This window comes from Protopterus annectens, chromosome 7.part0 (genome assembly GCF_019279795.1).
Source record: "Protopterus annectens isolate FY-2018-M chromosome 7.part0, PAN1.0, whole genome shotgun sequence".
In the NCBI taxonomy this organism is placed as follows: Eukaryota; Metazoa; Chordata; order Ceratodontiformes; family Protopteridae; genus Protopterus; species Protopterus annectens.
Genome location: NC_056739.1, coordinates 125,982,703 through 126,001,531, shown reverse-complemented (window position 1 = coordinate 126,001,531; position 18,829 = coordinate 125,982,703). Strand labels below are relative to the sequence as shown.

The 18,829-nt window shown below is 42.3% G+C and overlaps 1 protein-coding gene across 6 annotated transcripts in view; it reads left to right on the top strand.

Annotated features, from left to right (window-relative positions):
- The window catches only part of TAF11 (TATA-box binding protein associated factor 11), a 310,240-nt gene that overhangs the window by 132,773 nt on the left and 158,638 nt on the right, over positions 1-18,829 (top strand). For all 6 annotated transcript variants that reach the window (XM_044076565.1, XM_044076566.1, XM_044076564.1 and 3 more), the window contains one exon: positions 6,306-6,557. In XM_044076565.1, the coding sequence (XP_043932500.1) occupies positions 6,357-6,557 (201 nt within the window). In that variant the 5' untranslated portion in view covers positions 6,306-6,356. The remainder of the gene's footprint in view (positions 1-6,305; positions 6,558-18,829) is intronic.

Genomic DNA, 18,829 nt, shown 5'->3' with positions numbered 1-18,829 from the left:
TTGACCTTGTTTTGAAACTACCTCTTGTACTGATTTACATTCATTACTTAGACTGTTTCACTCATTGCTTTGACATCTGCAAGGCGAGTTTCTGAGTTGCAAGCTGTCATGGTGGGTCAACCCTGTCTAATGTTTTTCAGGGATAGGGTTGTGCTATGCACTGATGCATCATTCTTGCCTCAGGTTTTTTTCTGAATGTACCTTGAATCAAGCTATCAATCTTTTGTGTTCTGTTCTGATACAAATAACAAGAGAAAAAATATTCTATATATATTTGATGTGCACAGGCAATCTGGGGTCTATCTTGACTAAACAAAGCCCTAAAGGAATGCTAAACAGCTGTCCGTCTCCTACAGTGGGGCTAAGATCTTGTGTATCCCACCCACCTGCCCAGGTGCTGTTGTGGTATTAAAGCTTGGTGGCTTTGAGTTGCCCGTCTCTTCTGTAAATTTGATATTGGACACTCTCCCCAATCCCATTACATCGGCTCATTCTACTATATACAGTGAGATAAGTTGTGAAGGCCCACCCCTTTAGCTTCTCAAACTTAAATTATCTTCTGTCTCCTCACTTTCTATTAAAAAAAGAAAAACAAATGTGCCTCTAACTACTTCATTTTGCTGCTTGTGCTTAGGAGTTTATCTGCATTTAGTTTGCCACATTTATTACTGCTTGTCGGTAGCCTTATTAAATTGGTGATAGTATTCTACTGAATTGCTTTATTTGAGATGATTTTTACTGTTGTAATTGTGGGCTAATTTATCACAATTGCACTGTTTTAAAGCAATTTACTGAGTAACTATAGTTCATTGCTATTTACTGCATTTCATTACTGTTTCACTGCATTTAGTTACTGTTTAACGGTATTTTTTCATACTGTTAGTTCTGTTCTTTTGTCTGTAAGTGGTTAATCTGTGCTGCTTTGTGATTTTTACTGTGTTCTTAACCTTAAATTGAGCAGCATAGTCTAGATGCAGGTTTGCTGCATCCAGAGCTGCAGCTGCATGGTTTTTAACCCTTTTTGAAGTATTCCAGCAACATATTTTCCCTTAGTAGCACTTGTGTTATCACCTAGTAGCAGTACTACTCTTAAACCTTCCACCTTTTACCCTCTTAGCTCTCTCTGGCCTCTCTCCCTCAGTTTCTGATGAATATCGATGGAAAATTTCTACATTTTCTCCTACCAGCCTGGTTGATATGGGCATCCCTGAAACAGTGTAGCAACTGCCTCAAGTATGCTGACAACCCTCTACTACTACTATCTATGAACACAATTTGTGACATGCAATTACATCAAGAACCTAGAGTCATTGGTGTCTCTCCCACAAGCCAGTATATCTGGCACTGAGAAGGTTGTCAACAAAAACACCACATCCCAAACACCACCTACACAACACACCTCCCACATATGCAGAGGTCCTCAACAAAAATATATCCAAACAAAAGAGATTTCCGAGGCAAAAACACATGCGAACTCCACTGCCCACCACGCATAATCCACACACCTGTGTCTCATAGCCACTAAGGCCTAAACATAAACCCAACATATTAGTCATAGGAGACTCCTTTATGAGATGCACAGATGTACCCCTCACCAGGCTGGATAAGAAGAAAGTCACGGTTAGTTTTGTCCGATGCCAGAATACGCCATATCTCCCATGCACTCAAGTCTCTCAACAGGTAATGTTATGACTCTGTCATAGTCTGTTGGCATGAATGACTTGAGACATACCTCCCTAGACTATATGAAGAGAGACATGATCGGGATCACTGAATGTGTGTCACAGGCAGGTATGTTCCTATCCTTGAGCAGCATTCTACCGTCACCCAGAATGATACCTCAATGCAAACAGAAAATGATTGACTTTGACAATTGGCTTAGTTTTTGGTATCATTCCAAGGGGATCCAGTACCTGTCAGCCTGGGATGACATGATTGACAAACCACGATGCTTTGCCAGAGATGGCCTGCATCTATCTCCCGTGGGCTTCAGGCTCCTGGCAATGGCTGTTGCCTCCCCCATAGTGCCTATTTTAGGCAATGCCATGAGGTCAAAACTACCAGTATGAAAGTATCATCAAAACGTAAATTAAAGGTCATGCTGCTAAACACTAGGAGCCTAAACATGAAACTGCACTCATTGCAAGCATTCTTAACCCTGGAAGATGTTAACATTTGTGCAGTCACAGTAACCTGGTTCAAAGCTGTAGAAAGCACCTCAGCCATACCAGGTTACTCATCCTATCGTTCATTCAGGCCTCAAACCATGGGCAGTAAAGTAAAAGGAGGTGGAGTTGCAATGTATATAACAGACATACACACCTCTAGGTTGGTCAAACAGTATGACGCACAGGAGACACTCGCTCCAGGTGCAGTTAACAACTGACAAGACTCCTATTCAAATCATAGCTAGCTACAGGCCTCCAACTTTGACTCAAGATGCCCACACCACCTATCTGGACCTCTTTGAATTGGGTCTATATCACCATTTTGAAAATTGAATAGTTTGAATCACAAAATGTCAAACTGAAATGATCGAACTATTACATTTTCGAATGCCGATTTATATAAAAAAAAAAAAAAAAAAAAAAAAACAAACCTAAAGGGTGTAGGCGGGGGGGCAAGCCCCCCTGCATCCCCCACCCCCGCTACTTAAATATACCAACTCCGAGACCGCACTACATTATAGTAAATGGAAATCTCCCGTTACAGAGATTTCTGTTTACCCGTTCGATGTTCTGCACTTTCAGCATTCTCGCGTCGACAGTATCACATTTGATATTGTCAGCATTCGAGATGCTGATAGGAGCCCCTTTGAATCTGTCTGGATTCAACCCTTTACCCTGATCCTGGGTGACTTTTAACTATTCAAACATAGATTGAAAGAAATACTCATGCCAAAATACAAATGCCCAGAGATTCCTTGATTTCATCAATGCCGATACCTTGGACCAGTTGGTCATTACCCCCACAAGAGGTGAAAATGTCTTGGACTTGGTATTTACCACCCTGAGTAACCACTGGCAGCATCCCTACAGTGTGATCATCCTTGGTAAGATCCGTCCACAAAGCAGTCCCTTTCGAAGTCACCATATCACCTGACCCCTCCCTAGCTAGGGTCAAACAAAAAAACTTCTCCAAAGCTGATTACAGCCTCCTGGGGGAAGGTATAAACAGCTTCACAGCCCCTTTTCCCTGCATAGAAACTGCCACATATGTCCAAACCTACACCAAAGTGCTACATGAGCATTTGTATAGCTGCATGGAATCAGGAATACAAAGCAGGATGAAGTCATCCTCCTCAAGGAAGAGTAAACTTGTCTGGTGGACATCTGCAATAAATAAACTCTATAATAAAAGGAGAAAATTGCTGTCCAGGACCAAGAAGGAGCAGGTGCCTAATTGGAAGCAATCTCTCCTTAGCCTGAACAAGCGAATAAGAGCACTGGTGAAATCCTCCAAAGCAAACCGATTCCAAACTTGCCACATCTACAAAAGACAATCCATAAGGCCTTCTTCACATATGTCCAGAATGTCAAAGAAAGCAACCAGATCTGCTCACAAGTGGTGGTCAAGGACACCACATACACAAATGCCTCAGACAGGTTCAGTGAACACTTCACCCCTCTGTCCTCCCCATCAGTAAATCAGGACATCCCCAGCATCTGCCCCTCCCCTTATTTCTATGGAGCAAGTCATCACTGCCCTGTCAAAGGCAAAAAATACAGTCTCCATGGGACCCGATAACATTCCAAGCAGCATCCTACATGAACTCTGGCAGGAAATTTCAGCACCATTTTGCACCCTATTCAACCAAAGTCCTGAGTACTGGCTTCATCCCAGCCAAGTGGAGGACAGCCACTGTCATCCCTCTCCACAAAGGGGGAGCATCCACAAATCCAGGAAATTATAGACCCATCTGCCTAACTAGCTTGACCTGCAAGGCCATGGAGCCGGATCATCATGGACCTCATTAACAAGGACATTGGAAACCTCCAAACACTTGATCCCACACAGTTGGGCTTTGTCAAGGAGATGTCATGCCTATTAAATTTGGATGACTTTGATACAGTCGCCAAAGCCGTGGATAAGGGGAAGACTGTGCACACCTCCTACCTTGACCTGGCCAAAGCTTTCGATACTAATCCCCACTCGGGTATAATAGATTAACTCTTTCATCTAGGCATCAGTCTATATGTTACCAGACGGGTAGCGAACTGGCTCACTGATAGAACCAACCTAGTCAAAACAGGGGAAGCCACCTCAAGCAGTAGACCTGTAATGAGCGGTATACCCCATGGATCGGTCTTGGGGCCTCTGTTGTTTGAGATGTACATTTCTGAGGTGCAGACCCAAACCAGAGGGCTTTGGCTGACCAAGTTTGCAGATGACTGCAAGCTGGGTGCTGTCATAAATTACTAGTGATGTGGACATCCTCCAAAAGGGTCTCACCCAAACAGATGACTGGTGCCAGAAACATGGCCTCAAACTGAATGCAAAAAAATGCATCTTCATCCCCTTTGGGGCTTGTGATATCCCCGCAAATTATCACATTAATAATAAGGTCCTACGTACACAATCTGTCATGAGAAACTGATAGCGAACTGATTTTTGACCACCATATTGCCTCCATTGTATGGAAAGCTTTCTACATGGCCCACCTCATTAGTAAGGGTATCTCTTCCAGGGACAAGGTGGTCATAACATCCTTTTATTCTTCCCTTGTAAGACCAATTATTGAGTACAATGCCCCTTCACAAAGCATATGCAGCAGCTAGAGAGACCACAGAGGTTCCTCACCAGGAGAATCCAAGGCCTCAAATATCTACCCTACACAGATGGGCTAAAGGCCCTGTCCCTCTACTCTGTCTCCTACAGACTCCTCAGAGGTGACCTCCAGCTGGCATGCAAAGCAATCTCAGATCCCCCCACCTTGATGGGCCTGCTGCATATGGGCAAGTCCAGCTCTACTTGAGTAACCCGCATGCATGATCTCAACCCCAGTCTGTGACATCAGTAGGACTTGCTGGCAGTGCAGATTTGTGTCCCAGAGACTCCCGTTTTATAGACTCCCTCTCCATGTCAAGCAGAGTGCCTCTAACTCTTTTTAAGCACAACCTGGATAACTGGATGGGAAACAGAAAATACACCCCTGGGATATCATCTGTGTCTCTGCTGGACAGTGGCATTGGGTGCTGACTTGTTGGAACATGGGCTAAATTCATGACTAGGCTTATAAGGGCCTCAGGGCCAATAGCCTAGTAGCTTCCTGTCTCTAAGCAAACTATATTGCATGATGGTTGTCCAGTGCTATTGTTTTCTATTACTTCCACCATGGTAAATCTCTTCAAGGCAAGGTTAAGGCTCACTTGACTAGGGCCTTATCCTCTTTGACAGCATATTGGTAAGAGGTGGACTCTCAAAGCATTCTAGAAGCAGCAACCCAGTCTTCTCTTACCTTTATAAAACACTACAGACTGTATTCCTTTTTAGGCTTCAGAGCAGGCTTTGCTAGGACCATTCTCCATTTATGTTCTAAGTTTATTATGATTCTAATATAGGTAAACAGCTGGACACAGTTATGGTAGGCTCCTTTAAGGCTGAACTTTTTTTCATTTTTTTAAAAGAATTTTCATTTTGTTAGTAGCATGCTAGAAAAAGAAGTCGGGCAGTTGAGAGAGGATTTTTTCCTCTACCTTGGGATTCTGATTCATGCTGCAATCTGAATAATGGTATCACAGTTGTAAGGACATTTATCGAATGCTGGAAAGTGATTTTTACCCAGTAAGTTAGTTTGAATTTCCTTGTTTTGCACATTCAGAGCTCGAGTAGTTTTGAAAAGGGTGTTCACCATGGTTCTGATATGTTAGGGATCTTGTTGCTGCACCACTTGCTGTAAACGTTGATGGTCAGAACATTAAACCCAGTGTGTTATCCTACCTCTGGATTCCAATTCATGTTGGCTTATCTAGCTTCTCTGTATAAAGACCAGCACACATTACAACCCCTTTAGAATTAACTGGTTTATCATAATTGCCCTTCTGCAGCTGTATATGTTATTGCTGTAGTACTCCATTTTTAGGTTTGCTCAGTAACACGCTGTTGACAGATTGTTAGTGTTGTGTTGTAGAAGGTTTCATAACATACAGTTGCTGGATTACTGTATTGATATTTTTAAAAGGTATGCTTAGTAATGTACCAATGCTAGAGCGCTCTAGTGTTTTTTAGAATGTTTTTTTCAGTAGCATGTGGCTGTCGGAGATGCTAGTTGCCTAGACTCAGTCATGTTACTGGTATTGTTTTAGGTACACTCGCCAGACCTTACTGAGCAGGCTGCGAGGAGGCATTCCTTGACAATGGAGAGCCAGTCCACGCTGAAGCCTGCCGAGCTGCCTGCAGCTGAAGAGCCTGCCACTGCTGCTCTCATTCCTCCATCGCCAGCACCGTCACTTCCTGCCAGCAGTACTGTCCCAACGGAGAGTTGCCTCTCGCATTCAGCAGTTCAGCCTGGAACCAGTTCAGAATGCAAACTAAGCCAAGACAGTGAAGACAAACAGGTGTGTGTTATGCTTAATTTCTTTGTCCATCATTATTTGAAATTGTCCATCATTATTTGAAATTGTAAGAGACAGAATGTAGGTACTCTGTAAGAGCTCAGTCCCCTGATTGTGTTTGAAAGTTTTTCAGTTCCTGATACCAGTTTTCAGGAACCATTTGCTTTTGGGAAGGAAGGAAGGAAATAAGACATTTGAGACTCCTAGAGGACAACTTCACTGTAGCTGTGGTGTTTGATGTAAAGTACACTACCAGACCAAAGCATTCTAATCTGCAGATAAACGCAGGTAAGTCTCAAATTCAGCATTTTACAGGTTATGTAGAATTTTCATAAGTGCGTCTCATGTACCTTAACTTTGTGCATGTCACCGTCTTATTTTTTTTTGTCCATTTAATTATCTTTTTGTACTTAAATGTGCATAAAATGAAAAGGACCTATGCATTTCCTGTAATATCCATTTCCATAGTGGCTGAAATCCATTGGCCAGAGAATGTTATCTTCTACTAATAACTTGCAGTGTGTGCACAAACAGTGATCGTTTTTTTAAAGGGTCTAGATGAGGTGCTGCTAAGGGAGGTCCCTGCACAGAGGGGTATTATCAATCATCTAATGATGATATTCAGCTTTACATTTCCTTCTTATCAGAGAATGTCTGATTCTTCATGCCTGGAACAGTGCTTGGATTTTGTCCTTGAGTGGATGATAATTAATTGAACCACATTTAAGTTAGGGCCACGGGCAGTGCTGCATCACACAACTGTCTGTCTGCTGAATGTTCCCCTGCTGTCATGTTGTGAATTTTTCTTGCATTCGCAGTCTGAACATTGTTCACGATAGGTTGACAGTAAGGGACAAAGTGTTGCCCAGCGTCAGGACCTCTTACATCCATCTGAAGACTATTGCTCAGATTTAGTAATGTATTACAACCTGAGATTTAGGGCTACTAGTAAATGCCCTTGTGTTTTTCCATCTTAATTCATGCAATACTCTCTGCCTGGGTATTTTGGATGCTAACTTGGTCCATCTGCAAGCAGGTGCTGAATTCCCCTGAAAGGCTTTTGACTGGATGTCTAACTAAGACTGTGTCATATAATATGTTTTATCATTCGCACTGCCTCAGTGGTATTTTGGGTTTTCTGCCAAGGTAACCCAGTACTGGCCAACTTTCAGAAGTTCTGACTCCCTCTCCCCTTTATGTGACAGCTGATCAGCTGAGCATATCCTGAGAGGGAAGCCTTCAGCTGCCAGGGGACGTGAATGTTCTTTCTTTTTCACAGGATCCAGTGCTGATTTTTTCCAGCTTTTCTGCTAAAGTAAGCTCCAGCTGGGGTTCTCCTTCTGTTCATAAGTAAGTACTATGCTAGCTGCCCTTGTGGGCCATTTTAAGTCTAGCCATTTCCCTTTTTTGTACTGGAGGTAATCTATTTAATTTGGTTATAGATTGGCCTTGCCTTTCCCATGGTCAATAATTCTATATTACCCCTAATGAAAATAACTGGGAGCATACAATAGATAATTTGAGGGGACCCATGCATTTAGGAGTTACTTTTGTCCATTAGTAGAACGGGGGCAGCCTGGGGTAAATTTTCTGTTTCCCATTTGTAGATCCACGTTGTGCTTTAATATGGATAGATATGACCTTTGTTTTGTATGGTAGTCTGTTCTTGAGCAGCGGTATCCTCTGTGAGACATGCCTCTCCCTACAAACCATTCTGTAGGTGTTGCAGAAGAGGGTTAGATCTCTAGACCAAGTATTTCTGATTCCATTTGACTTGCTGACAATAGGGGTCAAAGTATACCTTATATGCCAGACGGGTCATCTCTTAGCCGTCTGTAGGATCCAGAGTATAGTGACGGGGCTTTGAGTCTCATTTGTTAGATATATTATTCTGTTTCTATTTTTATGTTTATTTAAAAAAATATGTATATAAATTTTGCTATTTTATTTCTGTCAGTATTTACAGTAATTCCTGTGGAATTTTATGCTTGTAGCAGTGTTTATTTGGCTTCTGTCTATGACAATTGCTTGTTTTTATTGTTTCTGAATAAACTTTCAGTATTGCTGTCAGAAGTGTGCAGTAAGTACATGTGCCGTCGGACACTAGGGCTTGTCTTGGCAGTCAAAACCACAAATAACTTTTTACTGTTGCTCTGCTTTATTTTCGTCTTTTTGACAAGAAAATATTGCAGAACTTTTATTTTTTTTTCATATTTATACATTATTTACTATATGTAGAACTTGTTGTGTGTGCTTTTAACATCTGTTAAACACGCGGAAAATAAACCAACTACTAAAATAAACAAAGAAGGCAAAGAAACAGAAAAACAGTGATGTACATAAAAGCTACCATTAAAAACAATTAAAAAAATAGGTAAACAATCATTAAAAAATACTAGCCATCACAAATCCCCGAACAATATTATTTGTGAAATTGTAGTTTTCAGGTTTACAGTAATAGTTATTATATTAGTTGTTTATATTAGGAAGTAACACAAAAAAGTTTACATGTATGTGAATGTTTTTGTTTTACATCATGATCTGCTTTCTTTAATGAATCATATGACCTACTTTCAGAGTTAACATGTGACTGTTTTTTACACCACATGATTGTTTAGGCAAAGTATTTAATGGTCCATTGTACCTTTGAATTTTGTCTGAATAAGTTTGTTAACATACCTAATGAAAGGGCTTACTTTACTTGTTATTAAAGTGCCGATTGTTTTTCTGTTTCTTTGCCTTTTTTGTTGTTTTTAACATCTGAACAGGCTTTACAGCAGTTTATTTGAATGTACTGTGGAAATTTTACTCTCTCGGACTAGAAAATATAGTTTACATTGCTATTAATGTTATTTTACAGCAGTTTTTTTAGCAGTGGTTTGGCACATTGGTTGCTTTGGTGTACTGGAAATTCTTCAACTTCTGTCAATTATAAAAAAACTCTGAACACTTTTCAAACCATTTTTTATAATAAGGCAGTTTGACAGAATTTTGTTATGTGGGGACATGCTTATTACGAAAAACTTTTTAAGCGCTTATTGTGATGCATTATCCAGTACTGTCTGTTTATTATTCTGGCTGAAGTTCTCTCCACTGACTTGATAGAGCCTAACTCTGGTACTCCTTCCCCCACCAAATCTGGCTGAACATAAAAAGATCAAACAAAATAAAAATATTCCTCAGCCTACTGTTAGTGATTTTGTTGGGGCCACTGTTTGGCATACAGACCACTTAGCTTTTGCCCTGTCTCCCTCAAGTGTAGCTTTGCTGGTCACTGTGGAACTGGATTTAGACACCTCCCCTGGGGCTGTTCCAATACCTGGCTCTGGTATGGGAGAACCAAACTATGTAGGTGCAGGAGTGGTTTTGGGTAAGAGACCACTTTCCAGACATAATACTTTGCCCTCTGATATTTTATCTAGTAGTGAAGTTCACAAGAAAAAGAAACAGAATCTTCATCATACAGCTGATAATCAGATTATAACTTTTTATAATGCTTATGTAGTTTCCTTGGCTAAGAGTATTCTGCATGCAGCTATTTCTGATGGTTTTGTTCCCATCCATGGCTCTTCGCTAGTTTGTATAGAGATCTTTCTGTTCTTTCAGAGAATGATAAAGAATCTGATGTGGACAATAGTGATGTCCTAGCTGGCACAGAGTCCAGTCATTCTGATTCTTCGGAAGATGAACCTGAGTTTAAGTCCAAACAAGTTTTTGCGTTTCTTCAGTTGATTGATAGACTTGATGATGATGTTCATCGTGTTACACTGCTGCAGTCATCACACCTGGGTTATCCTGCCGTCAGACGGTCCCGCAGTCGGCCAGAGTTCCAAAGTCTTGGTCCGGCATCGGTTGCTGTCGCTTCTTCCCTGACAGTGCGCCAGGGGTATACAAGAGGCATCCGACGCCATTTTCTTCAGTCTTTCTTGCCGCGCGGTGCCCGAAGCAGAAGCAGTTCGCAAGTGCCGGTCGGCCGACTCCTGAGATTTTCAAATCGAATTTCAGACCGAAGTCTTCAATAAAGCTAAGTACCCTGTTGGGGAACCTTTTCTTGCCTCAGTCCGATGTCAGAAAAAGTTAACAATTGCATTTCTTATGGGAAGCAAATACCTCATAAGGACTTTCATTCTTATTGTATTCCTTGCCTAGGCCCAGACCACAATGTCACAGATTGTCGGTTTTGTGCTAGGTTTGATAAACGAACTATAAAACGTCGGTTTGATTTCGCCCGACATTACTTTGGTAGGAAATTTAATTATACCATGCCGTCGGAGCAACCGACGACCGGCATGCATAAAAAACGCAAGGATAAGGACAGGCAGCCTAGACCCAAACCAGACTTCGAGGCCTCTGCTGGGCCAGTCACCGGTTCTCCGGTTTTCAGTGAGGTGCCTACGCAGCCCCTGACGACCGCTGATTTAGAACCCCAGAATGCTTCTGATTCCCAAGTGGCGAGTACTAGGCCGCTGCAGCCTTCTTCTTTAGGCCCTTCCGACTCCAGAGCAGAAGGAGATTCCGGTGCAGTAGAAATGTCTTCAGTTGCTGAAGGTGTCTTCAGACCAACTACACTCACCATTTAAATCTTATGCTAAGCTAAAAACTCCTTTAAAAACAAAAAAGACTGTACATCAGTCTCCAGTACAAGGCCCCATGCCTAGGAAACAGATGCTTAAGATGGCTGAAGATTTAATTACCCTAATCAGGGGTTCCCATCCCCCTCCTGATTAAAAGGCCAAGACAAGAGGAGGATTATGCTTCCTCTGACCAGGTTTCAGTTTCCTCAGATTCTTCTGAGAAACAGGAATACTCTTTTCCCCCTTATGAAGATTCTGATGCTGAAGAGTCTATTCCCTCAGCATCTCCCCCAGAAGACTACTCCTTTGGGGAAACTTTACATACCATGAGGGAACATTTCCACTGGGAAGGCCAAGATTACTCTGATTCTAAGAAAAGGCTCCGAGAGTTCCTTTTACTACCCCAGCACAGACCACTTGCTATCCCTCCCGTGTTAGACATTGTGGATGATGTTTACTTAGAATCTAGCCTTAACTCAGACTCCCTACCTCCTGCCCCAGCCAAACCAGACAGATACTACAGAGTCTCTGACTCACACAAATTCCTATATAAAAGCCCTGTTGCTGACCCAGAAACCATTTCCCAGGGTCCCAAAGGGGTTAATCCCTCTACTGCTAAAAATCCAGTACCATCTGAAAGGGATTCCAGAGCACTAGATAGATGGGGAAAGAAAGTATACATCTCAGCTACTCTAGCTATGCGGGCATTAAATTGCCAGTTTCACATGCTGAAATATCAGCAATTCCTGATGTCTCAATTAAAACAAACTATAAACACACATTCAGAGCAGCCTGATTTCAAGGAAATGCAGGATTTGTTGCATGCAGCTGAACAGGTGGGCAAATCTACTTTACAATGTGGATTTGATTCATTGGAAGCTTCCTGTAGAGCAGCAGTGACTGGGTCTGTCATACGTAGACATGCTTGGTTAAAAGAACAAACCCTGCCTGATCATGTTAAAGCAAAGTTATTGGATGCACCTTTACAGCAGGATGTTTTATTTGGTGTAAAAGCAGAGGAGGTTTTAAAGAAAATGGAGGATAAGGCAAAATCTATACAGACGGTCAAGGATTTCTTACAGGTTCAACCCCCTCGTTTCAGCAGAAATTGGCCAACAAAAAAACTGGTCCTTTCCAGCTTCTGACAGACCACAGAGGGGCAAATACAGACGCCCAAGGGGCAGAGGTCAGCCACAAGGCCCTTACAAACCTCGCCAATGGGGTGCCGCTACCCAGAAAGGAGGAGAAGACAGGCTCCAAGCTAACAGAAGACAAACACAATGACAACAGACTGCCAAGCAAATCTCTCTTGGCAGCTCCCTTGGGAGGAAAATTAGCTCTTTTTGCAGACAACTGGCACATCATCACAAAAGACAAATGGGTCCTAAACATTGTCTGACAAGGATACAGATTCCACTTTCACACCTTGCCAAGGATAAAAGGAATGCCAAACCTGCCACCAAATCAATGGGCAGAGGCACAAAAACAAATTACAACTCTCATGGACATGAGAGCCATTCAGCAGGTACCTACACAGGAGCAAGGACAAGGATTTTACTCAAGACTATTTCTAATCCCCAGAAAGGACAAAGCCTGGAGACCCATTCTAGACCTTTCAATTCTGAACACTTATCTGCAAGTACCCAAATTCAAGATGCTAACTCTACAGCAGCTTCTTCCCATGCTGGGAAAGAAGGCTTGACTAGTAACGTTGGATCTCAAGGAGGCATACCTGCATGTCCCTATCAGACAAAATTGCAGAAGATACCTCCATTTTATTGCAGGTTCAACCCATTATCAATTCTCTGCACTGCCCTTTGGCTTATCTACTGCGCCCAGGGTCTTCACAAAATGCCTGGCATCAGTAATTGCATACTGCAGACAAAGAGGAATTCAAATGTACCCATACCTGGACGACTGCCTTATTCAAGCAGAAAGCAAGGACATTCTTTTAAAGCATCTGGCATTTGTCAAACACCTTTTAAGTTGCCTAGGGTACACAGTAAACGAAAATAAATCAAAACTAGTGCCCTCACAGAACATAATATTCCTGGGTGCCAGCTTGAATACACCGGGCCAGATGGCTTATCTCATGCCACACAAGCAACAACAGCGGACTCAATACTTCAGAATGATGGCAACAAAGACCCAACTCCCTGCAAGAAAAATTCTGCAGGCCTTGGGATTCATGGCATCTTGCATACTCCTAATACCATTTGCAAAACTGCATATTAGGAAATTACAATGGTACCTGAAAAGCGTATGGACTCAGTACAGCCACAGCTTGGAAACAATGATACCACTCATTCCCTGCCTTCAACAGGAGTTTCTCTGGTGGGCACAGGCATGTCACCTCAACAAGGGTCAGCCTTTTACCTTACCCACAGCCAGGCAAACTATAACAACAGATGCATCGGACTATGCCAGGGGAGCACACCTGGCAGGACAGTGCAGTCAGGGCAAATGGGCTACAGATCAGAGGCATCTGCATATCAATCAAAAAGAAATGCTAGCTGTACAGAATGCCCTAACAGCTTTCAAGGACCTCTTGCATCCAGAACAGCTCCTAATAAAGACGGACAATACCACAGTAATGTGGTACATAAACAAGCAAGGGGGCACACACTCCTACCCCCTATGCAGGCAAGCAATGACCTTGTGGAACACAGTACTGACTTACCAAGTTCAACTACAAGCACAATTCCTGCCAGGAAAGAAAAACACATTGGCAGACGACCTAAGCAGAAACATCATGGATCCCCACAAGTGGAAACTAGATCCACAAGTATTTGCAATGATAACTCAAAAATGGGGACGCCCAGACATAGATCTGTTTGCCAACCCCCAAAACTACCAACTTTGCAAATTTTGCACAAGGACAGTCCACCCACTAGCTTGGAAAGTGGACGCCCTCTCATTCAGTTGGAAAACATTAACAAGTGTATGCCTTTCCTCCACTGCCTCTTCTAGCAAAGGTGCTGCTGAAAGTCAGATTAGAGAGGCCACAAATGATACTCATTGCTCCAGACTGGCCACGCCAGCACTGGTATCCAATACTAAGGAACATGGCCCACGGCCAGTTATGGATTTTACCCCAAATTCCTCACCTACTCACTCAGCAAGACAGTCAGATTCTACACAGCCAGCTCAAGACTTTAAATCTGGCTGCATGGTAAATTACCTAAACAACCAGCCAACACCTCTATCTACAGCTGTTATGGATGTCATTCTGGAGGCCAGGAGGCCCAGCATCAGGAAAGCCTATTCAGACAAATGGAAAAGATTTTGCGTCTGGAACCACGCTAAAGGCCAAAATCCTCTTGTTCCAAACATTCCCCAGATTCTACAATATTTAACTGAGATGTTGCACAAAGGACTTTCTTTTTCATCTATTAAGATCCACGCCTCAGCGATTTCAGCTCACTACAACACGGATCCTCCTTTATTTTCACATCCACTCCTAAGACAGTACCTCAGAGGGGCTAAGAACATAAGACCGCCCAGGAGAGCACCAACACCAACTTGGGATCTCAACTTTGTTCTGGAAAAGCTTACACTGCCGCCCTTTGAACCAGCTATTTCAGCTGATTTAAAGTTTCTATCATGGAAAACTGCCCTGCTGCTAGCAATAACTTCAGCTAGAAGAGTCTGAGAGCTACAGGCCCTAATGGCAGAGTCGTTTTATGAACTAACCCTTCCTTTATGCCAAAGGTGATATCCAGTGTGGCCCTAAACCAAACCATTCATTTACCCACCTTTTTCCCAAACCCCCAGAACAAAGGAGAAAGACTCCTGCACTCTTTGGACATTCACAGACAATTACGTTACTACTTGGATAAAACTAAGGCTTTCAGAAAATCTGACCAGCTCTTTGTATCCTATGCTGCAGGATCACAAGGAAAAGCTATCTCAAAACAGACCATTTCAAAATGGATAGGACATTGTATACGTTTCTGCTACACACATCATGGGAAACTGGTACCTGCTAGTATTAGGTCCCACTCCACCAGGGCTACAGCTACATCACCAGCCTTTCTCAGGGGGGTACCAACCAAGGATATTTTGGAAGCTGCAACTTGAAGTTCAGTGCACACCTTCACCAAACACTATCACTTACCTCTATACTCTAAGACTAGAGCTGGCTTTGCCACTGCAGTTCTGCAGGGCCTTCTAACTTCTCCAAACCCTGTTTAACTCCACCACCCATCCTTAGCTTTGGGATTCAACCCAACTGTGATGACTGCAGCAGTGTCACACGATGAACATAGTACAGTTTTGTACCTATCATAAATGTAGATGTTCGAGTGTTCACACTGCTGCAGTCCAGGTTACCCTCCCTCCATCCCCTCTGACCTAGCTGAACTATTCTATACCTTTCTATCTGATACAACCTTTGTGGTGTATTTGCTTGTAACTGAAGGTATTCTTTGTATTTTCTTTACATGTTTTATTGGCAATATGTATTGACCACCTACTTGGGGGCACCTGACATCTGGGGTAAGAAAAACTGAAGAAAATGGCGTCGGATGCCTCTTGTATACCCCTGGTGCACTGACGTCAGGGAAGAAGCGACAGCAACCGACGTCGGACCAAGACTTTGGAACTTTGGCTGACTGCGGGACCGCCTGACGGCAGGATAACCCAAGTGTGATGACTGCAGCAGTGTGAACACTCTAATATCTACATTTATGGTAGGTACAAAACTGTACTTTTTTGCTTGTGATCATTTGCAAACTTCTCCTGAGCTAGGCAGGGTATATGACCCTGTAGATGAGCAGATGTTCAGTTCTGTGGCTCTCATACCAGCCTTGAAAGATGTTTATAAAGCTGCCTGCAAGACACCAGTGTCTATTCCAGCAGTCCCTAAAAGGTTCTGAGAAAACATAGGGTCCCTTCAGATATTTATTTTATTTTACATTTATTAACCGGGGGGTGTCTGACTGAGCCAAAAAGGCCCTTTTTCAGCAGAGGCCCAGGGAGAAAAGCTCCACAAAGAAAAATTACAGACACATTTGGTTATTTAGACATGATCAGTATACACACAAATTACAATAGACATGTTTTTACAGTGGTATGCGGCACATAAACAGTTACAGTGGAGAGAACAAACAAAAAAAATATATTAATTTTAAAAATAAAGGTAATTAATAGATTTGTGATGTACAGCTGAAATTTGGAACATAGGTAGAATACATACATATAGTACACAGGTACAGTACATACATTGTAGATTAGCCAGTGTTTGTGAGATTGAAAACTATTATCAAGTGCTCTAGATTTTGTATGTATATGTTATCTGCTTTCACTAACCTGGGGAGCAGTCACGGCACTGCCAACTTTGCTTGAGATGTTGCCTGATGAGGTCTTTAAAGGAGGCTTTGGATGATGTGTTTTGAATGCTAGTAGGGACAGAGTTCCATTTTTTAGACACTGAATTACTATATAATGCATCTGCAAAGCTGTTGTAGCTGTTGGTGACTTCTAGTAGTAGTTTGCGTGATGATCTAAGAGGCCTTTTGGTTGAGTGATGTTGTACTAGGTTTTTGAGAGCACGACACTTATTGGGGAGGTAATAGATAGAATGACAGAGGCAGAGCTGATTGTAGGTTAGGAGGTTGGGCAGTTCAAGCCAGTGGAGCTGTCTCAAAGCAGTACAGTGATGAATTCTATATGAGCAATTCGCAGCAAAGCAGGCAATTCTATTATAGCAGGCTTCCATTTTGCTTAGTTCAGTTTTGTTGAGATTAGTCAGAATGGGAGATGCATAGAGTAGGGTGGATAGAAGTTGGGAGCGAGCAATGGCTGATCTTGTGTGGTTGGTAAGAAATGGTTTGATACGGTAGAGTGACCCCAGTTTGCCATGTACTTTTTTAATAGTTAAGTTGAGATGACTATCAAATTTTAGGTGGGAGTCTATGGTTATTCCCAATAGCTTAGCCTGTGCCACTGGAGCAATTGTAGTAGCATTTATGGAGTAGATAGTGAATTGTCTGTTAGTGTTTTTGTTAGAACTGGTTATAGGTTCATAGGTTAGTACTAAGCTAACTGCCCTTGCGAGCCATTTTAAGCCTAGCCAATTATCCCATGTGAGATTCAAACCCTACACTTTGGGCTTGCAAGGCAAACACCTTAACCATTAGGCCACCTCCCAACTATGAGCAGGTCTGAAACCATGCTCATAAGCTGAGTTTTCTTTGGATTGAGGATAAGTTGGGCTTTGGTAAGGTAGTTTTCAATGTCAGAGAATGCTAGTTGAGTTGTTTGCAGGAGGGTGGGAATGTTTTGTGCAGCACCGATTAAGGTAGTGTAATCTGCATACTAAATTATAGATGCATGCTGCATGGAGGTCATTTATGAAGACTGTGAATAGTAGTGGTCCCTGTGGGACTCCTATAGTTATGGGCAGCTGAGGAGAGAGAGAATTTTCCCATTTCACAGCTTGGTACCTGTCAGTTTTAAGTAGCTTTGGAATCAGATAAGAGTGGAATTTGATAGATGATATTGGTTTAGTTTGTTTAGCAGGATTTGGTATGAGACTGTGTCAAATGCTTTGGACATATCCAAAAAAAGAGTTGACACTTGTAGGCCTTCATTTTTGAGACAGTTTACTCTGTCTGTGAAGCAGAGGAGGGCTGTAGTGGTACTATGAGCAGGTCTGAAACCATGCCGAGTAGGTGACAGGATATTTTCTGTCTAGGAGATAGTTTAGCATCTGGGTATGGATGCATTTTTCTAGGATTTTGGCAAGGGGGGAAGAGTAAAGCAGTGGGTCTGTAGTTATTAAGTTCAGTGGAGGTCCCGCCTTTATGTATGGGTGTAACATAGGATATTTTCCAGAGTTTGGTCACATAGTTTTCAACAATTAATTTGTTTTTGAGATTGGAGAGTGGGGTAGCAATAGCATCTGCTGTGAGTTTCAAGAAATAGCTGGGGTGTAGGTCGGCTGCTGTTGATGAGGTTTTTAGTTTGGAGAGCATGCTTTTGATTGAAGTGGTGGAAACTGTTTTGAGGGTAAAGCTTGTATTAGTGTTATTTGTGTTGGGGGGGATATTGAGGAAGGAACTGTCCTGTGATACTAAGGATAGAATTGAGTTCACAAAGTGGGAGTTGAATTGTGTTTCGATGGGAACTTTAGTGTCAGGGGTGGTTAGTTTGGGGGTAGCCTTTTGGGTAGATTTTAGTAGCTGGTTTACATTTTTCCAAAATGTTTGCGGGTTGTGTTGGTATTTAGTTTGTAATGTTGTGTAGTAGGATTTTTTGTCCAGCCTAATGCATTTTTTTGCACGGTTGCACAGTTCTTGGTACTTAGTTAGGCTTTGTGTTTCTTTGTTTTTTTGATAGTAATGCCAGGCAGTGTCTCTGGACTTGAGAATTTGTTTGGTTTCTTTACTGAGCCAGGGGTTTGTAGAGGTTCTAACCTTGATTTTGCGCAATGGAGTGACAGTGTCTAGGTGTTGTAGAAATGTTTTGTTGAAATATTCTACATCCTGGTCAAGTGGGAGGGTTTTTGGGGGGGGGGTCCAGTCACAGTTACAGAGTAAAGTGTTGAGGACCTCTGGAGAGAATTTTTTTGTGTTTCTAACGGATATACAGTTAGTGGTTTTGCATATGCTTGTTCTGCTACGTATAAAGTTTATTATGTTGTGGTCACTTAAGGTGTCTGGGAGACTGCCTGTGTGAGGGTACAATGTGGGGTTGTTA